Raw genomic sequence first — 12,913 nt, 5'->3', positions numbered from 1 at the left:
ACTTGGTGAACGTTATTTCATTCACTAAGAAGTCATGCAAAAGTTGGTATCTTTGGTTGGCCATGATGTCTGAGTGAGGAAAGGTTTAACGCCTGGGTTCAGCGCTTCTGAAGAACAAATGTACACAAGGCAGTTGGCATTATGTCTCAGAAAGGACCTCCAGACAGGTCTCTAAGTTCTTTTTGTTTACAGTATTTTCTTGTCAATAAATTGCCCTCTTATCTCAGAGAAGACAAGCATCCTTTCAAAAGAGAGAATGACTTAATTTCCCTGACTCACTGGCAAGAATGAAAAGTGGTTGAAGTGGCAAACAACTGCAAGTAAAACTAAAAAAGTCACAGTTCTCTCTTGAACATTGATTCAAACTATAAGCAAGCCAAAAAGACCAGGCAAAGCTGTAAATCACATTCTGATCCCATCAATGTCAGAGCCACAGTTAATACTTGAGCCTGTGTAAGTGATATTACAAAGTGAACTCGTCTCCTTTTAAGGGCAAAAGAAGTTTGTTTTCCAGCAGAAATCTTCACAGCATGCCTGTAACGTTGCTAAGTCAAGGCTGTTTTCCAAGGCATAATGTTTAAGCGTTTAGTTTTTGTTGCTGTTTAAAAAGTTTTTCAAACTACTACAGCTTCATTTGTGATCTTGGACCTGTGAAGGATAATAAGTCGGGAGAGCATCGCTGCAGACAGACAATTCCCGAGTTCCAAGCCTCAAGTCCACCTGCACTGGGTCGGATTCCCCCTTCAACGCCGTGCAGTTTCTCAGCTGTAGCTCTTTGCTGAAGCAGAATTCAATCTGACCAATTGTTTGTGCTTTTTCACCCTAGAAACATGAGAGAGAAGATCAGCTTGATAGGGAGAAGAAAATCAATCAATTCTTCAGACATATTGCCTTATCTTTAGAATGCAGTAGTGCTTAACTGTCTATTTGTCACTCAAGAAACGTGAAGGCCATGGATACCAGATACATCCACTCTGAACAGCTTATAGTCCATATTTGTTTTTAAGGAGCAAGCAAACAAAGAAATGCATTCCAGCAACATAATTCAGTAACAATGCCTAACTAGTAAGTCTCATTAGAAAATGCTGTGACATAGATTTCCTTCACATTTATCAAATCTGCACAGCACACACAAGCTGTTCACCTTAATGATGAGCTCTGGCTGAACTCCATGAATATTCAAGGGCCTGTGTGACCTGAGAGCCACCTCTCATCAGCTCTTTCGTAGTAGGCTGGGAATTGAGGCAAAGAAAATTCTCCAAAAAGGAGAAAAGAAACCTGGTTTTATAATAGCTTTTACTGAAAAGAATGCAGAAGCAAGCTGTCAAAAGCAGAAATGTCATTTCTGAAGTACACGGCAGATTAAGAAGAAAAGTACTGGCCGTGAAGAAGGCAGGCAGGTATGGAAGTCTTTCACATAAGGAAGAAGATTCTATGAAAATTCCCCCAAATGCTCAGGTATGACAAAGTACATACAGAAAAAAACGCTTTTGAGACCATTAAGCAGGACAAAAATATGTATACATGACAAAAGCGTTTGTATGGTTGGTTTTGGAGTATTTTTTGGTTGTGCCTTTTTTCTGTGTGGGGTTTTTTTTTGTTGATGGATTGGGTTTGTGGTGGCATTTTTGTTTTTTTTATTCTGTTTTTTAAAGAAACCTAAGAACAGAGCAAATGTGTAATATTTTTAAGCATCTAAGTACCCCTCATAATGCACTTCACGCATTGCTAAGTCTGGAATTCTGAAAAGGGGTATCTTTAACTGGCACGTACTTGTTTCTTTCTATTACCCATCAGCTTGAGCTCTTAAGCACAGCAGACTCAAAGTGTAAGCAACTTTCACCTAATTTGAGCAGTATCCCAACTGTACTAAAAGCAATGGCAGCACTACAGTGAACAGAGCTAGAAACTGAGGTTTCTGTTAGCTCCGCTTTTTTTCAACATCAAGTGGTGAGTGAGGGTGCAACTCCCATCCAACTCACATTCCTTTGTTGCTTAAAGTAATGTAAAAATACATTTTAAAAATAATTGTAACCTGGAATTCTTTTTCACATGAAGAAGGACCCGAGTATAAAAACTTCAGAGCACTACTAAAGCAAAAGAGCTGACAACACACAAGCTGTTAAACTCCACTGCTGTTTGTGTATGTGCAATGTCAAGTGTTTTGTAGTAAACCACCTGTATCAAGCCAAGGTAATATGGATCACTTGTATGAGAGAAAGCTATCTTGTAGGTTTGTTGTTTTGTTTTCTTTTTTAATAGAACTAGAGTAACCTAGCTGAAAATTAAAGAAACAGCCACACAGCCTATTGTTCAGAATGCCATTTTGTTCCTTCAAAGCATTTTTTGTTATGGTGACCTGTATTTTACACTAGTAAATGCTCTGTGTACCACATTCTCTACTGCATTGTGATTCACAGTACAACTGCTGGCAAGAGAAAAGCAGAAAGAAATGGAAATTTTAGACACTGCTGGCTCAAACAGAAAGCTTATATAGTCATCCTGAACCACAGTGAAGCTTAAAATGCTTTGTTGTACCTCTTTAGGTAGGGGGCTTGAAGAACAAACTCAGAGACAAGCCTCTGAGTTGCTTTATGTCTGAATGATTCTGTACACTGAGTAACTTCTTGATGCAGAACACAGGAGCCATGGCCAGTGAAGGTAAGACTGCTGTTGACAGGTAGTACCCTTGTCAAGGCCAACAGTCACTGGCTACATTCATCTCACCCTCGTTTTGTTATGTTTTGTTGATTTTTTTGTTTGGGTTTTTTTTTTTGGTTTTGAGAGTTTGGGGTTTTTACCTCTTCTGGAGGAAGACATTGGATCTTCGGTGTTACACCATAGAACCTCGTAAGAGCTTCCTTTATGGCAGTCATCTGAGAAATTCAAAAGCTTATATAAGTTCATAAGTCACTAGCATATCTTCCAACAGCTCCCACACTTCAGTTCACAAAAACTTTTACATAAAGCACAACCTTAAAGACCTATGGAATTAAAAAAGATCACTTATTCTGTAGAAATTACTTGACTCCCGAAAAACAAAAAAGCACACATGATTTTTTTTTTTAATAAAAAATTGCCTCTTACCTGGTAATATGAACTGCCTGGCTTTATCCCAGCTTTCAGGAGACAACTGCAACAGAGATTAAATGTCTTCCAGGCAAGCAAATACAGTTTCATAATCATTAGGTAAACAGATAATCTTAGTGAGAACTTGGCAAGCATTACAATGATAGGGAGCAAAGGAAATTTGTCTTCATCCTCCACAAGGCCTAGAGAAGGCTCCCTTTTTCTGAAAGGCCACTTCCAACCCAACTCAGCAGGGTCAGGAAGAACCCTCTCCCCCACCTTAATCTGAGGAGTTGGGAGAGTTGAACCTTCAGACACAGCTCACGGAAAGGGCAATACTACTGCTATTTGCTGGACCTTTGCAATGCTCCCTTGATTGTCAGGCAGGGCACGATGTTTAGTTGCCTCCCTTCCTCTGCCTTGAGCCACAGTCCTGTGCTCCAGCCACCTGGAGGGCATGGAGGCAGATATATGAGGCTGCTCTATGCACCCTCGTGTTCTAAGACAGGATGGGGTTGCTGGGGTGAGAGGTATACAGTACACTGGGGAAAGGACATGGATCTGGATCAACACCCAACATAAGGGCAGAAAAACATATCTTTTTGAGGAGGAAAGATTGTTCACATAATAGAAAAAATGTAACTCAAGAACCTCTAGCCCATATACTCCTTCCTTTAGATTTTGTCCAGAGGGAATTCCACAATTCCAAACTGACACGATGACTCAGGACTTGACAGGTGTCAAATCTCTAAGTCCCAACTTCTTCCTCACAGGATTTAATCCACAAGTGCTGATAATGCTCAACCCTTCCACAGTCAGGTTCTGCACAGGGAAGATGTAACCCAGATGACTAAAGGTCTAGCTCCTTCTCATACTTATTTGACACTGGATATAGGGAGGCCAATAAAATAGGTTATGTTCTGTCACTCTCACATAAGCCTGCATGATGTCTGCTTTGTAATAATTTCCTTTTTGGAAACAATCTTTTAATCATCAACACTACCTTTTATCTTTCAAGTATAAAATGAAGTACAATGAGAATACTAGCAGTCTTTACTCTTTTCAATAAAGATTAATTTAATCAAGTTCATTTTTACACTGGAAAATATGCTCTGCACAATAAATTTCACCTTGTCTGTTGAACAGACATATAATAGACAGGTGTCTGTTCTTTTTTGGTGTTACACATGCTGATATAGAGTCACATAATCGGTCACTATACCATCTGTAAAACGTTTCAGTCACACCATCACAGCTACTTAGGCAATTGACTTAGACATTAATTTTAGCACTACATATGACGTGCTCTTGAGCACTGTGTATAGAAAAATATGGTTACATTTTACAAGACACCTACAAATATAGGGGAGGGGTGGGAGAAAATCATGTTTCCTTTGTGCAAATGCAAAGCGAATGAGACTTTCTTAGGAGATTGCTTGGACAAGACACTGATAGAACACGAATGGGATTATTTTACTTTTTCTAAGATATGTTTCTAGATACAAAAGAAATTATTTCCTCTATCAGAAACTGTTGTCTTATACAGAAAGACAATTCACATTCAACAAATTAGTGTCAAAGGGCTCTGGCCTTCTGGCAGCCAGAATGTGCACATACAGCACTTGGATACAACATTCCCATCAAGATTTTGCATCAGGAATAGCCAGTGCTTTAGAACCATGAGGAGGAACCAACTCCAAGGACAACGCAAGAGTGTCACACCAGGGTCATTTGAAAGGACAGCAGAGGCCTGCCTGCAGTGACAGAACGCTGCCCTTCAGAACATCCTCTCTTGCTGTGACCTCTCAGCTTTTCCCAAGGATGTTCTTGCACGATTTTGCCTGCAGCTTGTCTTTTCCTCCGAGCAGAGCACTGTCTCGTCTTTTCTAAAAACACGTGTTTGGGCTTCAGTATGACTAAGAGGTTTGGTGCATGTTGTCACTTGATTTAGAAGTTTGCAAGTAGCTTTTGGTAGTGACATCTAGCCCATATGGCTTCTCGAAACTTACTGTCTCCGTCTAAAATGATGCTGCAAAGAATGCTGCTGGTTTACCAGACTCTGAATTGAACAGACACATACTTCTCAGAGTAGATAACCCTTCTTTTGAGCTCCAGTACTAAAACTAATTTATGCTAATACTAAGTTCTGCTCTATCATCGGATTTTTAGACTTCCGGGGTTTTTTGGCTAGGTTTGAAACTTTTAGAAACTGTTTGAGGTAAGAGGCAGACCAAGTTCATTTATGTACCTGTTAAGATCAAGGTGCTTGTAGAGTTCCAAGGCTTTACCAAAGTATTTCTTCTGAGAATTAAGAACCTGAAGTGTGGCTGCACAAGTGCCATGCTTCTCCCACTCATGTTTCCTACAGGAGGAAAGCAAAATCTAAGTTTTAGAAAACATTATTTGTAGATATGTGTGCTGAACAAACTAGCTGATGTATTTGAATCAAGTATTTAAAAGGCTACACGTGTGAAGTGGGACACTGCACTCAAAAAATACTGCGTGTGCAAGACCAAAAATATAGAGATGTTGCTGCAAACCAATTGTAGCAACGTCTGCATATTTTTTTCTGTAGAATTATTTACCAAGAGATTTTGGACCTATCATGAGAATAAGGAGGAAGCCTGAGAAGTCCCTCATTATGGTTTCCAACACCAGACTATGAAAAAATTCTTTCAGACCGTAAGTTGTATTAAAAGTATATAAATGAATTTTCCTTAACATTGGCAGCTGCAAGACAGACTCTTCAAATTAATGTAAAAGCTGTTGAAGATAAAGGAGAGGATGATCTAAAGGTTTGGATATTATTATAGACCTGGGACATTCAGAATCAGTTTTCTCTTTTCCTATAAATTATGTATATGAATTTGTGTTTAAGTCACTTATAGTTCAGCCCTTCACCTGTTATCCCACCAGAGGGATAACACTGTTCTCCACCCCCATCATCTATCTTTTTAAGACTGGACATTGCAAGATGAGGAGAAAAGAGAGATACCATAGATACCATTACTTCATTCCAAAGCTGACTAAGAGATCTTTGTGTCAAACAAGTGCAGCAAAACTTAACTGAGAAAAAAACATTGCTCAGGTGTTTCTTTAGATTAAGTTAGCCCAGTTTGGGCTTTCGTTTTTTTCAGTCTTCTCCTTTGATTTAGCTTGTTTTCAAAATAACTACAGGAGTTTATGAAGTAAATATGTATCATGCTCTTTCGATAGAAATGTCTCTCCATGTATTGCAAAGAGATGTTTGGAGGTCAGAACAGTAAGAATCTGACTAGAAAATTTAGAGTATTTCTAAACTTTGTGTGAGTTTTAGGGCAGTCTTTTATGCTAAATGCACTTTCAAACAACTAATTTTTTTCAGAAATGAAACGACTAGCCCTTATTTTGTATGGAACACTGAAACTGAACAAGCTGCTAAGACAAGACTGCTGCCTCAACTTTTACTTTGGCCTGTGGCAGTATTTTCACAAGTTTGCTCCATCAAGTCCTCTAACAACAGGGAACTGAGCGGGGGGGAAGAGGGGAGCAATTCTTGCAATTTTATGGCAAACAAATTCAAATAAAACGGTAAAATTCAAAATATACCTCTATCAATTCTAAAGTCTATTGAAAGACTAAATAGTATAATCTGTTATAATAAGACCACCTGCAGATTTGGGGAGGAACGTCTCTTGGGGTTTTTTTCCAAATTTTCATGAGCCACTTGTATTAAGTACAAATTCAGCAGATGTACACATAAAGTTATCTAATCACAAATTCGTGCCACTAACACAGAATTCCCTCACTTTATCATGCCTTAAGAACCTCCTGGAAGAGCAGAGAAGCAGAAAGCCAACTATTATTCACTTGAAAGCTTGCCTTTGAATTGTCCATTCATATTAAAAACTTCAGATTTTTCCTAAGTAATGAAAACACTTTAAAAGAAGTTATGTTTGTATCTACAGAAATTCGTACACTATTTCTGAACAGAGAATGAATAAAGCAACTATGGTGTCAAGAGATACAAAGGAGCCGAGAAGATGCATTACTGGGAGGTTTTCACTACACATTTCCAAAGTTAGCCTTGTAGAGTTCTCATCTTGGCTGTAACACTCACTCTACTGCACATCAAATGAACTGTTAACTGCTGAGAGTCCACTTTACATGGACCAAACCCCACATTTTACAAGGAATCTGAAATTACTGATGAGAAAACAGACCACAGTTTTAAAGATTTAGGGTAGATTTAGAAAGAGATACTGAGCTGGAGACAAGGTTTCGCATGCAGGATGACAATTTTTCTCCAGAAAATATATGCATGCATGTGTGTAAAACTAATGATAAAGTGTTGTGCCTGTCTTGTAAAGGCTTTCAGTGGTACTTGTATCTAAGTGTCCTTCCTTCCGGGAAGAAGGCTGAAATACAGGGCCAAAGAAGTATCTCATTGCTAACATGGGACTGCTACTGGAGTGGCTTGGTCCAGTTCACACTGATCGCAGGGCTCAGGCAATGGGGCAGTGGGGATGGATCCCAAGTGAAAATACAAAGCCACCCACAGACAGTGCCCAGGCATCACCACCTGCTGCAAGCCAAAAGTACACCAGGCCCAAGCTTTTTAATCAGTCCTGGGAGCTTCCAGAAAGGAGAGTTACTTTAGAGTTTCGACAAAACAATTACTGAAACTTTAAGATTACGCTCTTGTGGAGTGTTACCGTATTCTGCAGCACAGCCGTGTGAAAAAAAAAACCAAACCAGCAAACAATGACGCAGATATAGCTAATTCTGACCATTCAGCACAGGCATATGAAATTTCACCTTCACCTCTTGTATTTAAATGCAAACTGAAGCGGTTGGGAAATGAAGGAGCTGCAGGTACCAAAGAATAGCATACAGTAATCTGTTTAGCAATAAAAGAATTAATGTCTCGATGTTATTCACATTAGCCTTCACCTAGACCACAGGAAGACAATTCTACTTAACCCTCAGCTCACAGCTGGGTGGCACGTGGATTACAGAACACAGCTGCCTGTATCCATGCAGAGCCCTCATCCTTCTGTACCTCTCGTACCCACGAGCTAGGCAGTAGCACAGAGCACATATGTCACCCGTCAAGAACTTTGCTGAATGTTCTTTCCTCCTTGCAGGACACAGGTACTTTCGCAGGCACCCGGGAGCAGGGCTTACAGCCCAGATTGGGTTCCACTATATAACCTGTTCCTCTCCACCATTTTCTCTATGGTGCTGCTAAGATTAAGTGTCACACCTGCATACTTCAAAGCTAAGTCCTGCAAATGAAGTCTTAGGGGGGTGCAGAAATGCAAAGTAATACAATTGGCACAACTCAGCTGTGAGGAAAGAAAGCCGAACTTCAAGGACATTTTGCTTCTTGCTATGTGCCACAAGGAGAGAGCTTCCCCAAGCACAGAGTCACACAGATATTACAGACAAGTCAGGAGCATAGCAAGTGAGTCCAAGGCAAGACTGGCTCATTATTAGGCTTGGAACAAAGAAGGTCTGTAAAGCACAGCTGCAAGTGCTGTCCACAAAAGATTAGGACAGCTGGGTGTCCCTGTAGGCAAACTCTTGATTCCTTCTTCCATAGCGCATATATATATATATAAATAAATTGATCCTAAAGGAAATTCTCTTGGTCGAGAAATTTCTATTTGGTCAGAAAAAAAACCAAACTAGTATAAAAAAGATGGTTTCGGTTAATAAATGTTGAGATACAAAGCACACGTAACCCTTTGTCCTGGATTAAAGGCATTCCACCCTGTCCATTTCAAACTTTTGGATGGCAACTGTAAACACAGTCGAGAGAGATGTGTAATTATCTTTACAGAAGCACTCATAGCCATCCTAAAATCACCAGGAAGATTCCTTACCTCCCCTTTTAAGCCAAGGCAACAGTAAGAGTTAAAGCAAGTAAACATAACACACAATTATAGCAGTTTTGGAAGAATCCTGATGTTATATGCTAAGATATTCAATACCTCTTTTTCTTGTCACTGCTCATGCTCCTTACTCAGTTAAGATGCCTTTAGTGACAAATACTCAGTTTTACTTTCAGATTCTTACCTCTGCTGTATCGGGATTTTTACACTACAGAGATTTTAATTTTTTTTTATTATTAAGTACAATATTTTAACTGAAGGGAGACACACAATAGGATCTTACTGGCTTTCAGTTGTCTTAAAAGCTTGCATTTACAAAATCTGCAGTTAGAGCTGCCAATTACAGTGCACTTGTCACCCTACTGAAAGGGAATCAATTATTCCATCAATCAAACAAAATATTAGTTACATTGTTATAATCTGAATTTCGTATTGCTTTTATGGTATTTCTAGTTATATTTTAAGGTACTGAAATAAGTGCTGTTTGCCAGCTTTGAACTGAAAGGGAAAAGGTTTTGAATGTATGTGTTTATATCTGCTGCCTATCAAAATACCCCTTTTAGTAAATAAGGGCTGATATACAGCTGTTTTTATGAACAGCTGGGTGAGCAGTGCAGGGATGATGCTAGATTCACGACACAATTTTTCTTATTCGGATTCCAGGAACAGTTTAAGGTAGCATAAACTCATGCTACCACAGAAAGAAGCAGTCAGGCTCTCCCCAGTAAAGAATAGCAGAGCGGAGGGAAAAAGTAAGACCACCACTTTCGACAACTCTAAGTTGCTAAAAGACATTTGTGGAAAGCGTTTAAGACTCTGAGACAAGTGTCTTCTGTAGAGCAAAGACAAAATTAAGAGATGCATACTCCCTTGAAAGCCTCTTCCCTAATGACAAAAGGCAGTAAATTCAAAGGAGGGGAAAAAAAAAAGCACTTAGAGCTGTGGTGGCTTTAAATGCTCTGCCTCCAGCTACGTGCTCTGCTTCTTATCTGATATTACCCTTTCATTGTATATCCACAAGAACAAATTGCATATCCATACCTTGGCTGCTGCAGCTCAAGGCTCAGCAAATTGCCCTGAACTGCCACTGATTTTAGTTTAAAATAACGCACTTGAAGTGAAGCCTCTGCAAACTCAAAATACCACCCACACCAGTTCAAGTGTCTGATTATTCAGAGGTGAAGAGAAACACGAAGAGTACTGTTGTCAGGGGAGATCAAAACCTCTTTCTCCTTCCCAATGCACCAAGCAAGTGCATAAATAAACTCTCAGATCTGATTTTAGGCTGCTAGGGTAATATGTAAAAAGAGTCAACTCTGCAGAGAAGTGGCTAGGAAGATCCAAAGTATCCTATTTTTCCCTTTCCTCCTTTCTGAGATTCTGTGAGAAAGCCCCAAAGGAAGGGTCTCTCAAAGGCTAGCAACACAGTGAAGCCAGCCAGGAAGAGAGACCTGGAAGCTGCTCATACAGCCAGCTGTGACCACCCAGGAGTGTTACAGCTACTCAGATTTAGCGTGTCACTAGCAGCTGCTTCTCCTCCCTGGGGACAAAGGGAGGAAACACACTCTTCCCTCTCTCTTTCACCAAGTTTCATTTCTCCAAAACCTCTGCCACAGCCCTCTTCAACAGCTGCATTTTGCAAGTGCTCTAACAAGAAAACAGATTTACTGTGTAAATGAGATTGACCAGACACACTGCGCTTCCAGTGGCTTCCTGGACACTGCTTCTCATGCACACTATTCTCACCTGAAGAATTATTAACTCAGATAGATTTTTGTTTTTATAAAATAATATCCAAAATACTTAAGGGTTTTTTTGTACTCACCAGAAATGGGTGCAATTCAGAGATGAATGAAGCACATCAGGCCAACACTGTCTCATGTCCGATAGAAGATCCTAAGAATATCACACTTAATAAATGCACCTACAGTGTTGAAAACCTATTTCTTACACAATCTACATACATTGATACATTTTCTAGAACTGAAACCTCATATTTCAATATTCCCAACTTGCAGAAAAAGAAAAGGTCTTTATTCCCCAGTATTTTGAAACTGCTGTTGTTGGAGCTAACAAGTTAGTACAACTACATAAATATATGAATGTACTAATACCAAACACAGTGTCTCAAAATAAGTTTCCTTCAACTGTCCCTGCAGAAACTGTTCATTCGTGCAGCTTCTCACATTCGTCAGCTCAAGCCTACTAACCCCATTTACCAAGCACTTGAATGAAATACAGTTTTTATTTTTTTAATTAAAAAAAGAATTAAAAAAGGACTAATGCTCTGAGAGAAAACACACAGAAAAATGTACTCTCAATTCTTATTATTTTGTGTCTTTGCAGTAGAAAATTGAAGGGATAACACTGACTGACTGTAACCTTTTTTTCATCTGCCACTGCAGGCTTTTTTTAAGGATGTGGCTGAACGAGTCAAACCACGTGTCTACAAAGCAAGCAGGAACAGCTGCTAACTACCAAGAGCGATGCAACTTCAAGTACTACCAGAAGCACCTAATGAGTTTGTGGAACATACCTCTCAGCAAACACTAAGAGTGATACATTAAAAGCTACAGATTTTGCAAACAGAATGTGCGAAAGTAATTGCATTCAACTCTGCTTGGAATTACTGGTTTTGTTTCAAATAAATACCTTAATCTCGGTGACATTAAAATGCCATGTTCTATTACAGTCTTCAGCTTTGTCAGGCCTAGGGAAGCAAAATAAAAGTGTAAAAAAGATGTCTTCTCACGCACTAATGGTAACTAACAGCATTCTATTCTGTATCATTAGCCTGAATTTTAAATATGCAAGATTATAGCTAGAGATTTTATTTAAAAATGCAAGGAACCTATCAGCATCTACAATGTTTTAGAAATAAAAATTCAAGATATTAATTATGGCCAACACATTTCCCACCCAGAGGCTCTTTGTTAGACCCTCCAGTCCCTGTGTAAAATCATACAGGGGGAGTAAACGATATGAAAGGTCCTGCACATGATGTCATTAATGACATTGACCTACTCAGCCACTGCAGTACGGGATCATTCTGCAAGTATCACAAAACACTCACAGGAAATCCAGATATAATGCTATTCACCGTTCCAGAATGTACTGATTAAATGTCTGTACTGATTTTTTTACCAGTATTTGTCAGGAAAACTTTTGAATGGCTGCCACTGGCACTAATTCCAGTCAGCTGACTTCCTTGAAGTTCTGTACTTTTGCAATACTAGTGTCGAGTTAAGATATTTAACGCCACAAGCAGTCACGAGACATTAACAAATTCTGTGTACTCAGGAAGAAAAAAAAAGGGGGGGGAACTACACTTCCCTTTTTGTCAGAGAATATTACTGATCTTAGAAGATGTATAAATAAAATGCTCATGTGGCAAGAGGATTTCAGAAGGTCAATGCGTCATGAGACACAGAAGTATACTTCAGTTTTCTATCAAACCATTGGGCTTTGATTTCCATCAAAATGAAGGCTCTTGTTTCAAGTAGTCATAAAAACAGGTAGATTAGGCCCTCAAAAAAAGAAAAAAAACCCCAACAAACCAGCACTAAACACCCTGGTACAAAACTTGCTTTTTTTCTATCCAGGTTGAAATAAAAAAACTCTGTGATCATACCACAGTCCATGGATTGTCCAGTACTCTGGAGGATGTTGACAGTCATTAGCACTCATCTGTAGAAAACCAAAATACAGAATATTTGTTATGTGTGTCCAGGGACAATGGTTTAGAGAAAAAAAAAAAAAAGCTCATTCACTTGTGGTCCATGGCTCTAGCGAGAAAAAAGAATTTTTGCTTGCCCAAAATCAGGAACTAGTAAACTCCAGTTACTTGAAGCTGTCATGGATTGTGCCACTTAGCAGAGACCAAATTGCATTAGAGTTTTGAAGGAGATTAAGTGAACATCAGGGGACATCCCAACAGGCCGTGTAAAAAGACGACAAAGGGTAGGTTC

The 12,913-nt window shown here is 39.3% G+C and overlaps 1 protein-coding gene across 1 annotated transcript; it reads right to left on the bottom strand.

Moving 5' to 3' along the window:
• Positions 1-630: 630 nt before the first annotated feature.
• RNASET2 (ribonuclease T2) lies at positions 631-12,632 on the bottom strand (the record flags this gene model as incomplete). Its single annotated transcript, XM_009873699.1, has 7 exons — positions 631-822; positions 2,802-2,876; positions 3,088-3,133; positions 5,318-5,431; positions 10,771-10,841; positions 11,598-11,655; positions 12,577-12,632. Coding segments are annotated over 7 exons (612 nt in total), but the record flags the coding sequence as incomplete, so codon positions are not given.
• Positions 12,633-12,913: the final 281 nt, after the last annotated feature.

This window comes from Apaloderma vittatum, unplaced genomic scaffold (genome assembly GCF_000703405.1).
Source record: "Apaloderma vittatum isolate BGI_N311 unplaced genomic scaffold, ASM70340v1 Scaffold45607, whole genome shotgun sequence".
NCBI lineage: Eukaryota > Metazoa > Chordata > Aves > Trogoniformes > Trogonidae > Apaloderma > Apaloderma vittatum.
This window is presented reverse-complemented; position numbering and strand designations above follow the sequence as displayed.